The 25,266-nt window shown below is 32.9% G+C and overlaps 1 protein-coding gene across 38 annotated transcripts in view; it reads right to left on the minus strand.

The window, feature by feature from the left end:
• RIMS2 (regulating synaptic membrane exocytosis 2) overlaps positions 1–25,266 on the minus strand; it is an 821,462-nt gene that overhangs the window by 309,498 nt on the left and 486,698 nt on the right. For all 38 annotated transcript variants that reach the window (XM_056823206.1, XM_056823209.1, XM_056823211.1 and 35 more), the window contains one exon: positions 5,538–5,606. In XM_056823206.1, coding sequence (XP_056679184.1) covers positions 5,538–5,606 — 69 coding nt within the window. The remainder of the gene's footprint in view (positions 1–5,537; positions 5,607–25,266) is intronic.

Below are 25,266 nucleotides of genomic sequence, written 5' to 3' on the forward strand. Positions count from 1 at the left end.
GATACTTGTTTATGTTTGATAATTATTAATAACAATAACTATAAAATGCATATTATTACAAACATCATTACTAATTATAATTAATACATATTATTAATTATCAATAAAAACAATTATTTCAATAATACATACATATTCATTATTGATACTATTTCTGTGCTATAATTACTATTTCAAACTAGCTTAAATAAGACATACAGACTAGATGTTATGGGAAATACTGCAACACATCAAAGGAAATCAGGATATATTCTTCCTGATTCAGCCCTGTATAAATTTTTAAATTCCTGGAGTGATCCAAATTTGTCTAAGGAGAATTGGATGACAAAGAAAGAAGCTAGTAAGCTTTAGAAGGCATGGGTGGACATATCTTTTACTTTACCAAAATATGGCTCTTTTGACTTCAAGATCTTAAAAGATTTGAAGTTAGTCATTAAAAACAAAGAGTCCAAAGATTATAAATACTGGTATTTTCAGGCATATCATGTTGATGAATCAATCATTCCTTCCAGTGAGGAAACCATTCTTTCTTTGGCACCAAACCATTCTAACTTAACTCCTTTAGTGAAATATAGCAATAAACATGCTCTGTCATCCCACCTGGCCTTTGAGGAGTTTTCTATTCATACTGACTAAAACCAGGACTTGAACCCCTCAGCTTCTCTCCCTGTCAGACCTCACTGATCCCCCACTCCTCCCATCCCCTTTCCTCCCAATCTACCTCTCTACCCTCCTTTTACCACTCCTCTTCCCTGACCCCACCCATACCATCCCTACTTCAATCCTTTTCCACATCCTCCTTCCTACCCACCTTACTGTGACCCCTCTAGACCTCAACCATGCTACTCCTTTCCACCCTGTATTCAGTCCCACCCCAATTCCTCTCCACCCCACCCCAGCCCCTTCTCTGTTCCTTTCCACCCCATCCCCAGCCTATCACCTGTTCCTCTCCACCCTGCCCCCAATCTTTTCTCCCTATCTGTCTGACCAGCTCCATTCCACCACTCCACGCCCATCCCCTACCAGCCTTACAACAGCCCACTGCAAAGAACACCAGAATACAGGTCAAGTAGCAGTTGCCACAGATGATTCAAATAAAGGTCTTTTCCCTCTAAGAGTTGTCCCTACATATAATAGATGTGGAGATTTAGTAAACATTAGACATCATACATGTTTTTCTCCACAGGACATTGAGAAATTCAAAGAAAAAACACCTTCATATGAAGCTGATCCCGTGGTGGTGATAAATAAGTTTGAAACCATTTTTTGCACATATAATCCCACATGGCTTGATGTAGAAGATTTGCTCCAGGCCTTGCTAACAGAAAGGGAAAGCAATAAGATTCTTTCTCTTGTTAATCAGGTCCAAGGAAAGGGGGCAGCTCATTGGCCAACTAAAGATCCCAAATGGGACCCAAATTAAGAGCAAGATTACTTACAACTATGCCAGGATAGAAATGCATTGCTAAAAGCTATGAGAGCTTGTTCTTATAGGCCTGGTATATAAACTAAATTTGAAAATCTTAAGCAAGAAGATAGCAAAAATCCCACCCAATTTATGCATAGATTATTGAGCTGGGAGGAAGATATATTGAGCTTGATCTGGAGAGGGAACAGGACCATAGACAAATCAGAATGCAATTTTTAAAAAACAGTTGTAAGGTAGTTAGTAATTATTTTATGATAGCTGTCCAAATTGGCCTATTATGGACCTTGAAGAATTGAAGAGAGTGGCAATTTATGCTTTTGAGAGACATAAGGAAAAGGAGGAGAACACTGATTTAGTGGAAGCATTAAGGAAGGAAATAAAGGAATTGACTTCTAAACAGGGTGAGAAGGATAAAGAGAATTCTAATTTAGTAGAGACATTGAGGAAAGAAATAAAAGAATTAACTGAAACAGTTATGAAGGTAAAGCAAGGAGAGATCATAGCTCCCTTACAAGAATCCACAAAGCAACCACTAAGATGTTATTTTTGTGGAAACATTGGTCATGTGAATATGAATTATAAGAAGAGGAATCAGGAGAATAGGAATAGATGTTTCAGGAAAGTAGTATTGATAGAAGGAATAGTTATTCCAGTGAGGAAAATCAAAACTCACACCCAAACACCAAACTCAGTGTGGAATTCCCCTCAGCATGGGAGACCCCAGAGGTGTGGACAAAGGAATTATGATGAATGATAGTACTTGGGAGGGGAAGGAACCTCAAAGAATCTGGAAGTGAATTTTTAAACATTTTCAGACCTCATTGTCTTATTGATGTTAACTGTTTCAGTTTGTTACCCTCCCCATAATGAAGAAGTCTATGTAACATGATTCTAAATACAAGATGTGTATAATTTAATGTTAACTACTTCATAAGTTATCAAAACTGAAATATTCTGTTAAATTGTCTTTATTTGTACCTCCTCTATGACTATGATTGTTCTGAAGAATATCTTTGTAAAAGTCCACAAACAACATTTTGTTCCTTATTTGCCTTTGTTAAATGTCACACAGAGATGATGGATGAACTCCATTGAATTGGTTTCAACCTGCATACATATTTTGGAGAATTTAATTGCCTAATAATTTAAATTGATTTTAATAAGTATTCAGACATGGTTTTCAGATAGTTGGGAGCATCCCTACCTCTGATCATTTATTTTCCTGCCTCTTTAGTTGTTTGTAACAAGAGGTAAGGGTGTATTTGTAGTTAAAGTAAAGTTAAATGGCATTGTTGTATTTTTCCATTTCTGCATTTATTGTAAATGTAATGGATGGCATATCTGTAGTGATTTTAATTTTTTAGTCCTTGGCTCCACGTGAAAATGGTTGGGATGTACTGGAGACAGTTCTGTTACACTCTTACAGTCTCATACCAAGAGGGAGGGAGGGAGGTGCCCAAGTGGCTTATTTTAACCAGTAATGTGTTATAATCTCATCCAGGAGGTGGGAATGATTTTTTTCCTGGACGTTCTGTAGCTTCGAAATGGATGAATTATATTTGTAATTCTTCATCAATCGTACAGAGGATTTTCTGTGTTTTCTCTCCCACCAAATTTTGGATTGATGGTAATATTAGACTTTGTTAGAAATATTTTTGCCAAAGTTGAAAGATTGGCTAAATCTGTAGAACTTGTGACAAGTATTCATGATTTCAAAGGATTTTGGATGTCACACAGCAACTCCTGTGAATCCTAATGGTGGCTGGTTTGTTTGCAGTTATCCTTAAATGAGCTCTTATAATTTTGGGGATTTTGGTACTTTTAAAAATATATATTAGTTGTTGTACTACTGTTTTTAAAAGGTTTTTACCTGGTGAAAACATTATGTACACTCACACTGTAGATCCTAGCCAAGTTAAGAGTGATATAAATTTCACTTTTGAGTGAGCACCTTTTCTGTTGTGCCTCAGTTACCTAACACATTGTCACATGAAATGTGAACTGTGAAATTCTGATTTTTTTCATTATTTTTTTCTCTTTATGTTTGCAATTTTTTTCTCTTTTTCCCTAACATTAGTGATATTTGAAATACATGAAATCAGTATTAATGGGTTTTTTTTTACTTGAAGGATACAGTTTACAGTATAAGTTTACAATATCTATTAGCCCTAGTAATATGCATACCCAAAAAGCTTTCAACTAAGGAAACCTGCTATTTTTTGATTTAATGATTATGTCTGATTCTAAGAGAAGGGAACAAAAGAGCCTCTATACAGTGTCAAGTAGCACAAGGTCAAAAAGGACCAAATCCAATCCAGGGAGGATTGTTGAACTTCTATGCCAATACAAAAGGAATTGAACCTAGTGTGTGAATCAAGGTTGCAGCCCTTGACATATGTTAAGATGCAGGACTTCCTTGAACCATACTACATGTGCAATACTTTGAGTCAAGTACCACAGGTTGGCTATCATCCTGGATCCCCCTATCTCTGACAATGACAGTACAATCAGATCAGAGAATGATTTTTCCCATTTGCTTCTGAAACTTAGTCCTTTTTCTCTTATAGTTTGGCAATTTTCTGTAGTCCTGGCTGCAAATGGTTACATGCTATATTGCTGCTACTCTCCTACAGTAGTTGTGGAACATAAGTCACTTTAATTGGTTCTTGCTATGGTTCAAGAACCTGTTACTGTACATTTTTATTTTTTACTCAGAATTTTATACAAATAAGATTTTTATTTTGTTCTGTATTTCTTATCTTTATACAGAATTTCATTATTTTTTACTCTTTTATTTGGGATATTTTGGGAGGTGGTTTATTTTTGTTTTGTTTTCCTTTTGACAATTATTTCATATACCTCATAACTCAGTCATGTATCCCAGTGTTATTCTGGTGTTGGTCAACACCTTCCTCAGAGGGAATTGTGTAATTATCCTAAAATGCAACATTTAAAATTTTTTGGAGAAATTTCAGAAAAAGAAACTTGCCAATATCCCAAATCAAGAAAGTAGATCCTTTTGGAAAAGGTGCTGTAAGATGCCTGAAGAAGCCACACACTGCAATCAAAAGATTCAGAATGAACTTTGGGATATAATGAACTGAATTGAAGAGGGTTGAACATACTTATTCTGAATGTAAACTCTTATGCCAAAGAGGACTGCCCCCTATTTAGCATTTTGTCAATGTATCTATCAAACTGTTTTTGTATTTTACTCCCATCTCTAAGTATTGTAACTCCATCTTGGAAAAATGCAATATAGTATGTACTTTTAGCTAGAAGGTATTTACAGTTATAAGATAGTTATATGATCTATAGGGGAGATGGGTCTCCCAAAGGATCACAGGGAGTGTCGTGTCAAGGAAGCTCATTGCCTCCCCCTCCTGAGTAACATTACCTGTCTATCAAACATTCCACAGTTGAGCCAGGGTTGCATCGGTGTAAGTTCTACATGTGAATGAAAGTTAAAGTTTGGGGCAGAACCGGGGAGACCAATGAAGAGGAACGGGTAGAACCATGAGGAGAAGAGAGAGAACAGGCTGGTGAGGGGGAATGAGGAAGATATTGGCAGGCTAGGCACCATGTGGTCAGGTTACTTATAGGAAAATTATCTACCCTTCCAATAAACTTTATAAAAATATATATGTATATCTATATCTATTTATCTGGGTAGAAATATTATTTTAATTATTACACTAATAATACTAATGGATCTAAACAGTTCTAAATGATGTCTGATTTTCAGCACAAAGAATCTGGACCCTTGTAGATAGGCATTAAAATCTCTAAATATACTTTCTGAATTGGGACTGTAAAACATTCACAAAACTATTTATATTTTTAAACAGAAACATAAAATCACTTGGAGTAATGAGAAGGTTTTTTTGTTTCAAATTAATTCACTTTTGAAATTCCTTAATACCTATTACTGAAGTATTATTTCTTATAGAAATGCAATGATGTTTGGATTTTCTGTATACTATGCAGTAAAGTATTTGTGAATTACTCCATAAATAATATTTTAACTTTTATTCATAAGAATTTCAAAATCAGTCATGATATACAAATTTCCAATTTATAATACTGTACAATATATTAAAATTTTTACCTGACACTACACCAATTCCATCATCACAGTCATAGTCAGAGACTTCACTGTCACTTATTCTCTTAGACCCTGTGAAAAAGAAAAAAAATATATACAAACTATTCATTTATATAAAAATAAAATTTTCTACTTTGCAGCACTTCAAACACTGAACTGTATATTTGTTGATGAAAAAATATAAAGGAAGCACGGTGAAGTTGCAAGGACTAATGTTCTCACAAACATATGGGAAGATCACAAAAAACATAACTATTGGTAAAGTGAAAAGGATCAATCTCTATTGAAGCTTGTGAAGTACAACTACAGATGTATAATATGTATATATACATACACACACACACACACACACACACATATATATATAACTTGTAGTTTCCATTTGAAAATCCATTTGATTAGGCAAAGATTATATTTGCATATTTTAAGATGAAAGCTTCTCCATGTAACCACTATTTCACTCCTTTTTCTTTCTCCTCCCCTTCTGATCTGTTGGGACCTGTATAAGGAACTGCACTGTATAAGAAAACTCTTCCACCATTTCAGATCAGCAAAATCTTTGTACCTTATAATCTGAGACATGCATGGGGGTATTGAAAGGTTAAGTGATTTGTCCATGATCATCCATCATCCATCATTAAATAAATGTGTTCCTGGCCACTTCTATCCATGTCTTTCACATTCAAAGTAAACACTAGAAAACTACTGTTATATTTTCTGAATGTTTTAATTTGTATATTCATGATTAACATGCATGACATACAAATTAACAGTTGAATAAAGCTAAAGTTATTACCAATCTTAGGAGAAAAACAGAATATTTACGGTAAATTTTCTCTAATATTTAAAACATGTATATATTTTACTAAATAGGTTTGATCTATTTTTCTTTTTAACCTGTATAAGACATGCTAAAAGGAGAGATTTGACTTTTATTTCAATTGTATTACTTTTCCTTTCACTTATTTTTCATAATTGAAAGAAATTATAATGGGATATTATAAGGTTCAAACTATGTAAGCAACAGGAGAAATAGTAGCAGAAAACATTAATAACTTATAAATTAAGATTAATTAAAAAAAGATGTTTGAACAAATTTAAATACTGGATTGAGCTAATGGGATACCATCTCCTAAGTGGTGTCAAAGGCATAAGAATAACCATTATTAAGGCCCATGAACACCAAATGTATAATTTTTCCCTTATACAAAGAACTTTGGTAAATACTTTTAAAGTGTATTAATGTTATTCTAAAAAGCATAGCAAATAAATGAAAACAAGAACTTAGGTGAATAAAGTTACTTAGCCTACAAACTTGATTCCAAATAGCAAATCAAATAGATGTATAAGAAGACATTATATTAAACTTTTGTATTCCTGTTTTCACTTATCTTTAGTACCTGAAATATAAATACTTTGCAAAATATGGATTTCCCTAATTATGCAAATACTATTTTCCTTTTTTGTCATTCGGTACTCAATAACAAAATGTAGAGTTTGTAGGATCAAAGGATTATAGATTTAGGAACAGATTTTAGAGGACATCTGGTCCAAACCCTTCATTTTCCAGATGAGGAAGCTGAGGTCCAGAGAGGTGAGGTGACTTGTCCAAAATCACCCAGGCAAAGTCAGGATTAAATCATACCTCTTGATTTCAAATATAGTCATCTTACTACAGTACTTAGTTATTAATAGAACTGCAAAATTATGCCAAAGCGCAAAGTAATGCGCTACCAACATTTAGGTCATTTAAAAGTTTTCAATGATTTAGGGAGCTGACATTCTTGTTGCTTCATTCTATCAGCTGCCATAGCCATGGACTTTAATATTCATGTTAAAATCTTTTGTAAGAATTAGAAATCTCAACTCCTCAATTGCTTATCTCCAAAACTTCCTTATCCATCTTACTTTAGTTTCACATGGTCACCACACTTTAGGTTTTCCATCTCTAGGGATTGTACTGCTACTAGAATTTATAACTTGGAACTAAAGAATAATTTCTTATCAAATTAAAAAGTGCTAGGTTTGGAGTAAGCAAATATGTAATTAAATCATAGCCACCCCTTTTAAGCTATGCATTCCTGGTCAAATATTTTAAAGTGGATCTGTTTCTCATGTATAAAACAGCAGAGTTAGACAAGATGACTTTCAAGGTACTCTTTAGGTCTAAGCCTATGATCTTATGATCATTTCTTTTCCATTCTCTCATACTAGACTTACCTTTCACCTTTACTGTAACCTCTGGTCCCATGACCTATCATGCTCTCATTCTATTTCCAATGATGATTTCATGTGCCTCTATGTTCAGCCATTCGTAACTCCTTGGTCTGCCATGTTAATGTTTTGCTAATTACTATCATGGAAATCCTTGGTCTTCTCATATTTTGCCACTCTTGATCTTCAAATCTTCCTCCCTGGGTAGTTTTCTTACCACTTTCTTTCAAGGATACCAATGGCAAAAGTCACAAAACTAAGCTATCTTCACTTACTGCAAATTTACATTGCATAGCCACAGTTTGGACCTTGCTCCTGCTTAATAGCCAATTTAGTTATTATTGAATTTATATCTCATTCACCATAGGCTCTCTTCTTAGTTTTTTCCTTACTTTTCTCTCCCCATTAGGATCCAAGTCCCACATATAACAAACAATTTAGCCTGCTGTTTTATGAGAATTCATTTTTCACATAGTGTATTAATCTTATATCAAATCCTAGAGTATAAAGGCGACAATTCCTATATATTAGGGAGAATTGTTATGTATTCCTTTGTTTAGGATTTGGGCCAGAGATTTCATCTACTCCACAGCTTTTTACATTTTCTTTGTCTTTAGGAACCCCAAAGAACACCTTCCTTTTGACAGAATAAAGGGGACAAGAATTCTTTTAAGGCATGCATGCAAATCTTCATCTGTCTACCTGTCAGTGTGAGGAAGAGCTAAGGGTTTGATAATGGACCTCCTAAATACATATTAATGAATTAAAATTTTCTTGGGATATTCAATGGAGTGGCTAAATAATGAGCACCTAAAACTCTATTTATTAAGCTGTTTGGTCATTAAGAGAGGGTCACTAATCTATGTCACTTTATTGGTTATGATGCTGGTCTAACCAATAAATGTATAAAATAAACTGATATTCTTATCACATAATCAATTCATCATGATAATTTTAATGGTAACCGTTTCAAAGCAGTCTGAGATCATGTTAAATGAGTTCTATGTTTAACACTCATGTACCAATACACACACACACACATTGATTTTTTCCATTTCTCAGTACTATTATATATTTTCTCTTTATTCCCTCTGATCACAGAAATGTTTTCTCCTTATTGTAGATAATCTACTCATCTATATCACAGATTCCATTTCATCCCAGCTCCTTTTGGACCTAATTTCAACAGTAATCACCTTCTCTCATACATATATAGTCAACCTTTCCTTTTTAAAAAATATGCTCATATCTCCCCAATCAGAAAAAATATTTTATTTAACCCCTCTACCCCATCAATCTACAACTTCATCCTTCTCCTCCAATACCTGTGGCACATGTGCCAGCATGTGCCAAAGGGGGTTGCTCCCTTCCCCCACTGCACAGGTGCCTGAGGAAGACATTTCTCACATGACCCACCCTTTAGCCCAGCAGCCAAATGGGTACTTCCTCTCTCCCCTGTCTGGGGTAAGGGGGCAGCTCACATACAGCATGGGAGTTGCAATTTGGGCCCATGGTCTCTAAAAGATTCACCATCACTGTCCTATACTGTTAGAATTCGTAATAATGTTCTATATTCAAAGTCATCATTATATTATCACTACTCATTCTGTCTCTTCAACTCTACTGAAACTACTCTCTCAAAGATCTCAATGACTACAAAATCAACAAAACCTGAGGTTATTTTAAAATCCTGCTTGGCCTTCCTGTAGTTTTTCAGTGCTGTTCATTCCCTATGACTTTCCTCTCCCAACACCATGATCATTATATTCTCCTGGTTCTTCACTTCTTTCTCCTTTGATGGCTGCTCATTCTTATCAAACTCTTAAAGAGTGTTCCTCAATTTGACTAGTCATTGATTCTTTTTTCTTTGTTCTCTATATTCTCTTCCTAAAGCAAATGCATATTCATGCCTTTAACTAGCATACCTCTTTTCAGATGACTCCAAGATGTTAATTTATAGCCCCATATGTTTTTCTGAATAACAAACCCACATCTTTAGGGTCCTGTTTTCAAACAGCTCTTAATGGTTTTCTCCAAAAGCCCAAATACAACAGTTCTAAATATGAATTTAATAGTTTCCAAACCCTTCATTCTTACCTTATAATTTCAGTATAATGAAACTCTCAGCATTTCTCATGTTCATAACCCTGTATTCTTTGACTCTTCTTCCACTCTCATATCTAAGCAATTACTAAATCCTATGAAAGCCTCCTCTAAAATAACTTTTGCATCTAGCTCTTCTTTTCTCTATTCCTACTTTCACTACTTACCAGAACAACTTCAGTAGTCTTTTCATTTCTCTTTCTGAATTGCCTCTCTCCTTCTGTAATCCACCTTCCATATTGTTATGAATTTTTTTTTCTTTTTGAGCAAATATGGCTATGTCCCTTCTGTCCAAGACTCTATAATCTCCATTTTTCCTATAGAATAATGTGAAAATATCTCTGCTTGGAACTCAAGGGTTTTTATAGCCTATTAATATTTTTCCAATCACATATCTCACATTACTCATTTCCACACACTGTTCTAGTCAAACCAGACTATTTTCAGAATTTGAATAGCTTTCTCTTGCCTCCATTATTGTGTTCATGCTATTGTTTTCAAATATTCTATTTCTTCCCTCTCTGTCTGCTGAAACCTCTACTTGTTCCATATCTCCCTTATGCTTAAAAATTTTAATGGCTTTCTGCAACCATTCCAACAAAACCCTATAGCTGAGCTTCCACAATCTGACTCCCAGAACTATTTTGCATTGCTGTGTACTCTAAAATTCCAATCAAATTCACACTTCAGTTATTCCTGAACTTTGCACGTTCCATTTTCCACATTCTCATACAAGCTATCCTATGTTTGGAATATAGTTCTCTATTACTTTAACTTCTTAGAATCCTTAGATTACTTTAGAAATGGGTCTGATGTTCTTCCTCATATCAAAAGTTTTTCTTTAAGTTGTATGTCCCAAGTAGAAGAGGACTATTTTAATTGTTTTCTATGAATGCCTAGCCCCAAGATGATTGTCTTTCTCTGAGAAGGTATTTGATAAATGTTTTATTTTATGCTTAATGCTTTTAATTTCCAGCTTAAATAATACCTCCACCAAGAAGCACTTCTTTATAATCTCTATTAATAGCAACCCAATTCAAACCTCAACAGCACTTTATTTTGCAACTCTAACATATTTACCATTTAATTCTGCATATTATACTAACCAGTGTTTCTTTCATTTTACTAGGGTGTAAGCAGAAATCAAGCTGCTCTTTTATCTAAACTTAGTTTTTATCATTGTTGCCCACTGCATGACTGCATACAATAGCTACAATAAGATGGTTGTTAAATGAAAAATAAGATATTTATTAGAAAACAATCTTTAAGAAAGAATATTTTATTACATGAATTGCCTGAAAAGCACATAATTTAATATTTCATTTTACTTGTCTAATATCTGTAAAAAGCATTTAATTCAGTATAGCAAAATGCTAACATAACTCATTAAAATCACAAATAATTTCTTAAATGACAAAGTAACAACCTTAACAACCTTATGAAAATTAAACACCAAGTCCTAAAGTTGGAAGACATAAGTTCACCAAAGGGTTTTTATGCCTTTTGTGTGGAAAAGTGTGAAATTTAAATGGTAAAATGATTCTCTGTAAAGGGGAGGAAATTCCAAATGCTGCTATTTGTGGATGGCATTGTATTTATTGCATCAACCCCCAAAACAGAAGAGAACCTTCTAAATAAGATACATAATCAAACAAAAAATATTCAGCCTGACCATCCAGAAAGAAAATAAAGTAGTAAATAACATCTACCATATAAATTATGTGGTTAGGTAGAGTCAGCCCATCAATCAGTACATATTTGGGGGCATGTATTTGCCCAGAATTGACTATGAAAGAGTAGCATTGTCTTTTAGAAATTCAACTGTATTTTTAATGACTCCAAGATTCTCTCTAAACAGACTCATCTTTTTAACAAAAACCCTTACCTTCTGTATTAAAATCAATACTGTGTATTGGTTCCTAAGCAGAAGAGTGATAAGGACTAGGCAATAGGGATCAAGTGACTTTCCCAGAGTCACACATCTAGGAAGTATCTGAGGTCACATTTGAACCCAGGACCTCCTGTCTCTAGGCCTGGCTCTTAATCCACTGAGCTACCCAGCTGCCCACTTAACACCAATATTCTTGTAGTGATACTGAATGGCTATAAATCAAAAGATGGTAGAATCTCAAAAGAACTGAAGTTGTATGTCACTCAAAAAGCAATGGGGAGATAGATGTACAGTAGACAGAGAATACATCATTTACCTTAGATGAACTAAATATAAAAATCAACCTTAACTTTTTAATAAAGAGATGATTTAAAAAGGAGGTATTCTAGTCCTCTAGTGATATAAAGGATTAATAATTGTACAGCCTGTATGTTCATATAGCTGTATCTATAGCTATAATTATTATTTACTCATGGTGTCAAGGTTTTGATAATGCCTCCCAATAAAAATTCACATCTGCTTCTTTGGCTTTGGCTAAACTACCTTTGCTTGAGGCAGCTAGATGGCACAGTGGATAGAAGGCTAGGTGTAAAGTCAGGAAGACTCAGCTTCCTGAGTTCAAGTCTGGCCTCAGACCCTTACTAGCTATATGACCCTGAGCAAGTCACTTAACCCTGTTTGGCTCAGTTTTCTCATCTCTAAAATGAGCTTGACAAAATGTCAAACCACTCTAGTATTTTTGCCCCCTAAAAAACCAATGGAGTTTCAAAGAGGCAAATGAAAATGAACACCTTTGCTAATTATCCTGTCTGGATCATCTTCTCTTCTTCCAATTCTGTATTTTTTCCTCTTTAATACTCTTGACCTGCCAAAGGCACCAAAGAAAACCAGTACTCATAGCCTTACCATCATGGGCAAGAACAAATATAGTCTTAGAGGAAACCTGCATAAGATATTTTAAATATTAATTTATGGATGTATATGTGTATATGTTTCTGATCTGGTTAAGGCCTATGAACACTACTCATTATACTTTAACCCTTTGCTTAAAAATATGAAATGGCTTCCCTGATGTTATTGTATGTTATTATATATACAGTGAGGTCACAATGAGGATTTTATATATGGCAGAAGACAAAACTTTTCCTGGCATTTCTTCATCTACACTCCACTTATACTTGGCATCTTTTAAAGATTTTACTGACAGTCACATATTCACTAAAGAAAATTCAGAATTTTGGCAATATTTTGACAATGTAATTAATGAGACTTTGTTGTTTAATAACTGCATATTCCATTCTATATTGTTTATGAGACAATTCTTTTCTGAGGAGCTGGTTTGCTGGCTTTACTCTCACCAATAAGTATAGACTATCAGAGTACATTCTAGATCTGATCATGATTTGTGTTCCATAGGAAAATGAGGTATTTATCAAGTTCATAAAGTATATTTTCACATGCCCCTAATATAGCAAAAAAAAAAATAAAATAATTGTTTAAACTTTGAAAAAATTAATTGATGGGCTAAAATATGTTGTCATTAAAAGAAAAGCTTCTGAAATAAATTACCAATAACATTTATGTGATATCTGTATTATCTAGAAATATTTTTTTTCTTTTGATGCCAATTTCTAATATTGGAATTTAATAATAAATTAATGCAACAAGTCCCCAAACTACAAATTTGGGGAAAGGAAGATTTCCTTGACTTGAAATTAGAGGCATATGATTGTCCCTGGGAGATAAGCATTTGGAGAGGGGGAGGGAAAAGTAATGAAAAGGAAGAAATACAGGTACAGAGGTTACCAGGTTGAATTAATAAGATAACCAGTAGAGGATAGACGAATCACAGACCATGCTTAGAAGGTAAAAGAGGCTAATTAGATAATAATAATTTGGTTACTTTAACATATATGAATTAAACACTTTAATAGAAACATAAGGGCATTTAATTAACTCTAAGTAATCAATTCTACCTTTGTGTGTTGTGGGAGTTTTTTGTTCAATCCTGTGATGTCATCATGTAGTGAACTCTTAGTATGAAAAACTCCATTTATCAATTCAAATAAGTAATTGTTCCATGATGTACAATCTTAGGAAGTTTCCTACATCTCTGAGAGGGTAAATAACTTGTCTAAAGTCACACAATCTGTGTCAGAAGTGGGAATTGAAATCAAACATTCCTGATGAGCAAGCCTACTTTCCTATCTATTATGCCATGATTTTACTTTATTTCTTCCAGACAGTTTGAAAATATTTTTAAAGCATGGCATATAAACACAATTGTTTATCAACTAAATATTAGTCACTCAATGTTTCTCCTACATAAGGAAGCATTGTCTGTTATTTTAGTGAAACTATAATCTAGGTAAATGAAGGAAGCATTATTCCAACCCCTAGGTGTTATCTAGAAAGGAAGGATAAAGAAACTTACATGTTCATATGGTCCTAGCAAGTGAGCATAGTTCTTCATTTGATGATATAAAAAGTCAACAGTTTAAAGCATTTATAATTAACATCTTTTTCTACTAAAGAAAAAAGTAAGAAAATAAAAATGTTGAAAATGCTATATTCATTTTCCCATAGACTTTTAACCTAGCTGAGGAATGTTATTTGATAGGTCATAATTTAAAGCAATTTCTTCACCAAGAAAATAGAAGTGAGAATTATGAGTGTAACAGAAGTGATTTTCCAGGCATAAGACTAAAATTTTTCTCTTTGATGGACCTCGATTTTCCTAATTCTTCTCCTATAAGTATCACTGAAAGCTCAAAAAAGTGAAGGTCTGTGCATCCTTTATGGCCTGCCTGCATTTCTGAATACTGTTAGATTTAAAATAGTTTTGAGTGTTAAATAGTTGTAAATAAGAGAGTGGGAGCCATAAACTGTGATAATTAAAATGTTGGGGAGCAAGGGAAATATATATATATATATGTATATATATATATATATATATATATATATATATATATATATATCAATTATGACCGCTGAAATATGTTTTCTACTGTGTCTTGGTTTATATAAATATAAGATGGTCACCAGGGAATATATTCCCAATTTATGAATATGCCCAAGCCAACTGGGTTTTATAGAGAAATTTAATTTATAATACACTGATTAATCAATAGAAAAAGAGAGAAAGTAAGAAAGGAATAAGAATGAATAAATCAGTCAGTTGGTTTTATCACTCACCCAAGATCTCTCTAGGTAAGGCTTCTCATGCCAACCTCAGGCTCCACCTTCAAGAGAGCCTCCTTTCAAGAAATGTTTCCAGAGAATTCTCCTCCTTCAGAGCCAGCCTTCTCTCCTGGTCCTCCAACAGAGCAACCTCCTCAGTCCTCCTTCAGAGCAAAAAACTCTCCTCTCTCCAGGACCTCTCTCCTCTCAGACTCCTTCAGAGCAAAACCTCCTCAAAGCAAAACCTCTCAGAGCCAAAAAACTCTTCCCTTCTGTCCTCAGACCCCGCTATCTTTAAGGAAACCATCCAAGTTCCCTCCCCTCAGTTCTCACATCTACCAATCACTGTCGATGTCTCCCCTGAGCCAATGGTGGCTCTAGTTTAATCCAGGACCGCCCAGAGGTCTGTGGCTTTGCACATGTCTATTGAAGATCATATTTTCAAATAATTAAATCTTGATCTTTGCTGCAGCCCTTCCTAAATCCTGTTACTCTAAGTAGGGTGGAGATTGTATTTTCCAAGACCTGGTTCTGTCATTCCAAGTATCTCTATTGTATCAATTCTAAAATCAATCATGACTCAAAGAACTTCCTGTTCTATGCTTAAGCATAGGTCAAAACCCTTTCCATTGTTTAGCAAAAGGTTTCTGTCCTAAAGTAGTCTTAAGTAGTGAGGAAAAGGATCCTCCCATGCCAAGGGGTTTCACATTCCAAAAGAGTTCTTACTATCAGTAGGAAATTTTTTCCAGTATGAATTTTCCCAATGAGGAAATTTCCAACATTCATAAGTCTAAGAAATTTTAAGGTTTATAATACCAATGTTTAATTTTATAAAATATCATAGAAAATATGAATCCCACAAAAGATTATGGAATTTTACTTTGTTATAAGAAATTAAGACCAAGAAGAAATCAGAGAAGTGTGGTAAAACTTGAACTAGCACATTGATCCAAGTAATCCATTATCAAGTAATTATTAGGTGCCTGTTATATGTTGGGCATTGTGCTAGATAATAGGAATACGAGGAAAAGAAATAATAATATCTTCTTTTGACAGAGAAATAAAATATGACAAACTATGTGAAAATATAATAAAGCAGAACTTCTCAACTATTGTTGTAAAAATTATTGTTCTTAGATAAGAAACATTATGGCTTTGTCTAACTGTTTATCTTAACCCTTAGTCTCAAATTAGACTTCTTTAATAATTGTGAAAATATTTGATTGTTTTGTCTTTTCTCATACCTTTTACCAGGGAACATCATTCTGATGACAAATTCTGCAAGTTGAATATCAACTATTCCTACAGGAGGCTCTTGTTTTCCCTCATTTAATTATTTCTCCACCCTTCTGTTTTCCCATTAAAGGTGATACTTGTCTATCCCAAATTGCCACAGAATGCTGCTAATTATTAGTTTACTCTAAGTAGGCCAGAAAACTTAAAAAAAAACTGTATGCTAGGTGGTTGAAGCTATTATTAGTGAGCAGTTTCCCTTAGATGATTTAAAAAATTCTTTTCAGTTAGGATATTCAAATTACTTGGCCTCCTATGAGCAGATCCTGTGCCCTAATGGGTTATATTCTGTAAAAGCTTCCCAGAAACCAAAACTAAGCAACTCCTCTGAACTCCTATGGAAGATACAGTCTATTGAGATAAGCAGCATTACAAACAAAAAAAAATCATTAAGATAATCCAGTAAATTGGAAAGAGCCCTGGACTTGAAACCAAGAATATTTGGGTTTAAATATTGCCTCAGATACTAGTTGTGTGACAAATTGTTTAACTTCTCTGGGATTCAGTTCTTAATCTCTAAAATGGGAAGAGTAGGGGCTGGATGGCTTTCAAAGTCCTCTCCCATCTCTAAATTTATAATCCTGTAAAGTACAAAGTGATTTTAAGGTGAAAGCACTAGCAGAAATAGATACGTTAAAAGAGAATATTCCAGACATGGGAAGTAGCCAGTACAAAAGCACAAGAAAGGGATATAGAGTGTCATGTATGAAGAATAGTAAGGAGAGCAATTTGAGTGTATTAAATAGTATGAAGAGGAACAATGCATAAGAAAGCTGAAAAGAAATGTGGGAACCTAGTGGTAAAGGTCTAAAAATATCAAATAGGAGAACTTGTATTTGACCTTAGAAATAAAATGTTTATATTATTAAATTATATATTTGTGTTACTATTATTATCTATTATTGAATAGGAGATTGACATAATCAGACCTGCACTTTAATAAGATTGCTTTTGCAGATCTGTTGAAGATGGATTGGTGAGGGGAGGGACATGAGGAAATAAGACCAAGTAAGAGATTATTGAAATAGTCTGAAGGTAGGAAATGAGGGTCAGAATGAAGGTGGTAGCCATATGAGTATCATCAGGAAAGGGTAAAATATAAAAAAATGCTATAGGGATAGAAATAATTAAAGTAAAAGATTAAGAAAATAAGGCAGGTGCCATGGTTGTAAATGTGGATAATTAGAAGGATAGTACTGTTTTTAACAAAAATAGGAACATGCAGAAGTGGGATGTGTGGAGGAAAATATAGCAAGTTCAATTTTTGGACATTTTGAGATGAGATGTCTATGGGATAACCAGTTTACAAGAGGCAAATGGTGAAACGGGAACCAAATAAAGGACAGAGACTAAGGTTGGATATATACATAAAGTCAGTAATTAAACCCACAGAAACTGATAATCAGTGAAAGAAAACATGTTGCTTTGTTCTTAACTGAAAGCATTCTTATTTTAAACAGATGCTATTATTTTCTTCCTATGCTCTCAGAGCTATAAGTCAACTTAAATAGAAATGTAAGAATATATAAAAATAAAAGCTGAAATAATGATATTGACATAAGTCTTAGACAAACTAACTAACATCAACAAAAATGGCACAAAAGAAGGTAATATTAAAGCTCATATAAATAAGTAATTAGTTTCATTTGGCAACTAGAGGCCTTTCCATTTAATTACTTTCTTAGCAGTGCTTCTCTGATATAGAATGTAACATTCATTAATCATAACTAAAAGATAATTAAGAGAGACATGTCTTAAAGAAGTTATCAAAAGAAAAGCTTTTTTGTGGTCTGGTAAAGTCCCCAGTGGGCTCCTGCATAACTTAGATGTTATTTATTTTAGCCTAGCTTTAAGTTGGTGTAAGGTGTGTGTTCTTTGGGAGTTTAGTATATTTAAAATCCACATAACAGTGAAAAAGAAAAGAAAATCCTTTCTTTTTTTCTTCAAAAAATATAGCACACTCAATTTGGACACTATGGTTTTAGCTATATTTAATTAATATTTCTATGTGTCATTAGCCTTATTAAAAAGATAATAGACAGTAACAACAAAGATGCACTGATTACATATATTTGATATATCTGAGGAACTTAAACATCTTATACTACAATTCACTCCTGTCAGAAATATAGGCATAAGAGATACCATTAAACCCACTGAAATATATCATGGAATTCATCAAATAGCTTTCAGTAGCTAGATAAGAAAGATAAAAACATAAAACTAGTAAAAATTTTCTAGAGGCTGACAAAGGAAATGGAAATGTTTAGGATTTTAACATATGCTTAATAGCCCAAACATGCACAATAACAGCAACGCCAAACTAAACTGTTCATTTATATGCATGCATTCAAAATATGGGGCATGCTACAAATTTACCTGAATTATATGAATAAAAGCCTTTATCTGGAAAACAAATGTTAAAATGAAATGATGTCAGGAAAAATACATGAAATCTCTACATGCAACAGGGATGTTCAGAAACTAATCTCTGTTTATTACCTGAGAATTTAATTATATGGTTTATATAATTCACTGTATCCATTTTTAAAAAATGTAAAAACTCCCTAATTTTAAAAAAACTATAGTAAAATTTGTCATCTATATTAGTGAAGAGTTCAAATGAAAAATATGTTCAGGAAAACTGTGGAACTTTCAAATAAATTAATGAAAATGAAAATTTGAAATTAAGAATAGTCTTATATAATCATTGATTTGCATTTCCATATTATATATTTTAACACAGAGAAAATGAAAGAATCTTTAATTTCTTTAATCTTTTGAAAAAAAGTAACTGACTATACTTTGTTCTATTTTGTGTAGCTTTAAGCCTTGAAATTTTTTTAACAAATCATATTTACACATATTTATTCAATTAGAATTGCCTACATATTGTATAATTTATTATGAAATATAAATCAATGGGGCACAATTTAATGAGGTTTTACTATATATAAATAGCAATGAGATTTCTTAAATAAAGCAAAATATTAATAAAACTGAATACCAATGGTATTTACACAGTCTGTCTATAAATTAGGCACATACATTAATGAATTACCTTTTATGCCACAAGGATATTAGAGTAGCATACTACACAGTGTGGCTAAAAGTAATTAAACACTATTCCAGAGGTATGGAACTAAGCCAATACTTTTCATGAGACAATAAAATCATATATCCAAATGATAAAGAAATTCACATGGAAATTTTCTCTTTTAAGAATTCATTACTCAATTAAATCTTAAATGAACAAATTGTAATTTTGAGAGAATTTAGAATTTGTAGGAATTCATGACATGATTCTGATTTTATTTAGATAATTTAGAAATAAAGTCTTATATGTTTATATTATATACTGATAAAATCACTCATTTTGACTAATTTGGGTTATGGCTTTAATTTATGTACATAAATTAATTAATGATTAATTTGGGTTATAGCTGCAGGTAGAAACAAAAAGTTATTTCTATTTCCTCTAACAAAGGTAATTAGTGGGGATTTTTTTCCTAGGGAAAACAGTAAACACTTTAGGACAATTAGCATAAATATTTTAATACTTACAAAAAAGGATATATCATAATGTTTTTTTAAAAAGCCTATCACTGCATCTAAAAAATAACAAAATTCACTTCATGTGGTTAATTCTGGTTTTCAGCAAACATATTTGATTATCTTTAATGGTTAATATCAAATATAAATCTAATTGTCCCTAATGTCTCCAAATTGAGAACAGGGAATTAGATCGGCCCTATAACTTCATTTGGTATATAGAACTCCTGGATGAGAAAACTCTCTTTACCCATACAGGTCAGCATCTTCTCTGAAATGTATAGTGTTACAGAACTGTATAAGACATTCAGTTTAGTGACTTGTTCAGGGTGACAAAGTTGGTAATGTATCAGAGATGATCCAAAATTGTGATTTAAAAAAGATTGTTTCAGTATATATTTTATAAATGTGTAATTTTTACACAAATAAACTTGAACATGCTAGGATATCTCTCATGAACAAAAAGAGTGTCTAATTACAAATACAGCTAAACTTTTTTCTTAATGTGGCATTTTATGCATCAAAAGAATGAATATCTAAATAGTTTTTATTAATATTATTTCAGTATTTCAAAAGAGTAAAACTGAACATCCCTGTATCATGTTAAATGCCTTTTTGTTAAAGGATTTAATAACTGATCCATGTATAATAAATTATATTACTTATATTTGTATACTGAGAAGCAACATTAAAAAAACATGCCAATATAACATGACTAAAATTCAGGTCTAATAAAAATGGAAAAAACTTACCTGATGATCATATTCCTTTAAAAACGAGTATTAATAACAAACAGCTATGTCCATAAGATTGTTCTCGTATGTAACAGTTGACATGTAACAGCCTATGTAATGCTATATGATGATAAAACTATGACATTCATAATGTCTTTTTTTGAAGAATACTTTAGAGACATTTATGAATGTTTTAAATACAGAATGAAAAACTTTTGTGTTGTACCTATTTCAGATCTTGCAGAAACTAGGTTAAAATAGCTGAAATTATTTGTATGTAACCACTGTGTTACTTGGAAAAAATAGCCAAATACAAACTCTGTTACAAAGGTCCACAAATGACTTTAAAAACTACTTTTGTTGTTAAATACATTCATTTTATGCATAGTCCCAAGGGTTCTATATTATCTATTTTTGAGACAGCATTGTGATTACTCTATTAAAACTATTTCTGTTGAAGAAAAATATTATCTATAATGAAACAATCTGAAATAAAATTTTCATTTATTCAGCGATATTTATAGAACATATACCTTGTGATATATCTCAAAATGAGAATAACTAGGATGGGGTAACTGTACTTTTGCAACGAGGCAGTGAAATTTAAAAGGTGCTGCATAATGCTGAAAGTTCTTCAGTGGGTAGAAACAACTCAATGTAGCAACTATTTAAAGAGGAATAACTAGGTAAAATAGAATGATACGAGATGGTGTGCTTTCACAATTTTCTTCTTCATATTCTACTAGCTGTCCTATTAGTCAATTTCCTGAATATTCTTAACTGTAACAGATTTGTATATTCCTAGGTGGATGGGTCTGTCCTATGATTTTTGTCTGATTTTCTCACGGTCTCTCCCCGTAAGTAACCTTGTATCCCAAATTTTCCCTCTCGGAGGTCTACTCTGCCTAGGTAAATCTGAGCATAAAATCTATTTCAGTATTTTCAATGGTATTTGCCCCCAAATTATTATGTAGTGCTTATGCTAGTAAACATACTTCTTAACTTATAACTCAAATTAAGTACTATAATTATTCTGTATTTTAGAGTCTATTATATCACATAAAAACAAATTCAGAATTTCTTTTTTCAAAAGATTTCTATCAAATGATCAAGATTTATAGCTGCAAGTATCTTTCAGATCAGATTAGTCCAATCTCTTCATTTTTACAGTTAGGTGGCACTTTGATTAGAACACTAGTCCTAGGATACAAGAAGACTGAGTTTCAAAAAAAAAAAAGAAAAAAGAAGACTGAGTTGCAATTTAGCTTACCTGTGTACTTAAGTATGATTTACTACTTGTGTGACTAATGGAAAGCCTTTAATTTGTCTGCCTTTGTTTCTGCAGCTGTAAAATGGGGATAATAATAGTATCTACCTTCCAGTTATCACAATGAAAAATTAAATAATTTTTATAAAGCCTTTGCAAACTTTAAAGCAATGCTGGTGGTTGTTTACTAATGAGGAACTCAAGATCACATAGATAGTTCCAAAACTAGAATACCCCTGTTAATCTTGACTTCAAATCCAGTACTTTTTTCATTATCTATAAATATCACCCTCAATGTAAGTTTGTGCTCTTTATAATTTAATTTGACACTGTGGTTGCATAGAGATAGAAATTGAGGAAGGTGCAGAATTAGAAATACAGTAAATTAATTCTTTAAATGGTAGTTCCATATAATTTCTAAACACTGCAAAATTTTGTAGGTTCCAATCCAATAATTTTGTAGGTTCAGATTATTTATAATTTTCTAAAATTGTGTCTATTGGCCCATGTTATAATCCAAGTGAAAAAAGATCCTCCAAAAATAAAAAAAAATCATCTTGATTCAGAGTTCTAGGAATAGTATATAAACTGAATTTTAAAGACATTCACTACTGTATAAAACCAAAACATTTCTATTGTGTTAACAATGAATTTTAAATTATGAAATTAAAGCATTTCTAACTAAAATAAATGATTTTGCTAACCTCTTTTAAATTCAGTAAAAGTATCTGTTATTTTAAAACTAATTTCAAAAGTGTTTTATTCATTTGTTCTAATATCCCTGGTAACTTTCTCCATATTTCGTTTAATTATCTAACAATACCTATCCTCCCTCTCAACTTCTCCTGTTTTGAGGTTCACTCTCTTCAAATTGATAAATTTAGATCCTCAAGGTTAATTATATCAAACCACCCTTAGCATTTTCTTTTTTCAGAATCCATTTTTAAATCATTGTTCTCCACTCCTTCCCTCATACTATGCAACTTGAATTTACATATACTGATATTGAATAAAATACATTAACTTCCCAATTCTTTAGTTTACTCAATTTCCTTTTACCTACTCTTCCATTCCATCTCATCTCAGCTATATATAAGGGTGGTTGTACTCTTGATCTTCCAATCAATCCAATCAAATGTTTCACTTGTTCACTTGTTCAAGAACACTTAAATTCTTCTATCACTATCATTCTTCTTTAAGATAGTTAACTGGTAGAGTGGATAGAGTACCAGATTTGAAGTCAGATTTCTTCTATCTTTAAATTTATGGCTCTACTTATAATTATTACTCATAAATTTATTTTTTAGACTTACTATTACCTCCAAAAGGTTCATTCCTCAGGAATTTCCCCTTGCCTCTAACCTGGTTTCACCCTCCTTCCTTCCCAATCTTAACTTGGTTGATGAACCAGTTTAACTATATCTTCTCTCCAATTCTTTTATTCCTTGTCCTATGGCCACCAACGCTTCATCAAAGCCCAACCCTGACCACCTTGACCACCTGCATCTTTACTCCTGGCTGTGTGTTACTGATTAAATTTGGAGGAAGTCATAATTCTGCTCATTGGGTCCCCAACAAATTTGCGTTATCTAATCTCAAAAGCAATTCTTCTTCTGCTCCATTCTTAATTTTCTATCCCACTCACCACGATGGTGTTCTAAACCTTCTCTTCTTTACTTAAGCCTCCAATATGACACTATCCCTCTCTTGCATTTCAAGATATTGATTTATACTTCACCAAATAAATTCATGGTTATTTACCCTAAATTCTCCCCATCACTTTTCCACATCCCTCATCCCCCTGAAAACTTCCTCCAGTATCTCTTCCTTTACTGTAATCTCCTTTACAAGTGCCAACTTTATATGTGCTCTTGAGCCTATCACTTCTCACTTGCCCCAGAAGAAAGCCTTAGAGCATTATTCATTCTCTTTATTAGCTTTCTCTATATATCAGTTCCTTCACTATTGCCTACAAATATGAAGACTCTTCCATCCTTAAAATACTATCATCAGCTCCTATTCATTCTTCTAAACTATATATCTTCAACTCTTCTCAGACAACTCTTGAAAAAATACCCCTACTGTTTGTCTATGCCTTTCTTCTAATTCTCTATAATCAGTATTCCAATTTCATCATTAAAATGATTTTTTCTCTAGAGCTTCCACTAATTTCTTACTTGCCAAATCCAATGACCTTTTATTGATCCTTATCGTTTTTCATCACTTTGAAACATCTGACACTATTAAATCCTTTCTGTTCCTACATATTCTCATCTCTTTGTGTTTTCATGACAATGATTTCTCCTGGCATTCTTCTGACCAAGTAACTTATCTGCAGATTCCTTTTCAATACCCTTTGCTAGATTTAAATCTATCCCAAGTCCTCCAACTGGGTGAATCAAAGGCTCTCTTCTGGGTCCTCATTTCCTTTCTCTCTATACTTTCTCTCTATATTTATCTCATATGTTGAATTCATCTGTTCCCATAAGTTTACTTGCTATCTCTATGCAAATGACTCTTAGATCTATATATCCAAACCTGGTTTTTGTCCTGTGCCCTATTCCTGCTTTAATAAATGCCTGTTTTGATAAGTATATACTACAGAGGAATGTATAATCATTTATTATTAAGGATCTAATTTGTGCTAGGCATTATGTTAAGTGATTTACAAATATTGTCTCATTTTTAACCTCACAACAACTCTTCAAGGCATATTATACTCGGCATATTCAAAACAACTCATTATCATCACCTGAAATTCTTCATATAACTTCCTTATTACTGTCAAAGGCACCATCATCTTTTCAGTCACCCAGGTTTGTAAAATGGACATCATTCTAGTCTCTACATTATCTCTTCACAAATCCATCCTCCAACTTTTGTTACTTCTATTTTTACAAAATCTCTCATATATGTCTTCTCTCTACTCATTTAACAATTACCTTAGTTCAGGCCCTTATCACCTCTTACCTCTATTACGGTGAAAGCCTTTGAATCGCTCACCCTACCTCAGGTCTCTCCTCACTCTATAAAGCATCTTCTACTTGGCTGCCAAAATGATCTTCCGCAAAGTGGAGGTCTGACCACTTTATTCTAAAATTCTCTCTCTCTCTCTCTCTCTCTCTCTCTCTCTCTCTCTCTCTCTCTCTCTCTCTCTCTCTCTCTCTGTCTTCTCTCCAATAAACTCCAATGGCTTTCTGTTACCTCTAAGATAAAACATGAAATCCTTTGTATAGCATTTCAATTTCTGCAAAGTCTGGCTCTTTTCCAATCTTCTTACACCCCTTCCTTTTAATACATCTTCTATTTTTCATTTTAAAGGTATATTCAGGTCTCCCCTATCTTAATGAAAAAACAAAATTTTCCTTAGACTTAGACACTGATTTGAGCTACTATCCTATCTTTCCCTAAATCTTTATTGCCAAGGCTGTATAAAAACTAATCTTTATATGGTCCTATAGATAGAATATTGAACTTGGAATAAGGTGATAGGACTTG

This window comes from Monodelphis domestica, chromosome 3 (assembly GCF_027887165.1).
Source record: "Monodelphis domestica isolate mMonDom1 chromosome 3, mMonDom1.pri, whole genome shotgun sequence".
Lineage (NCBI taxonomy): Eukaryota > Metazoa > Chordata > Mammalia > Didelphimorphia > Didelphidae > Monodelphis > Monodelphis domestica.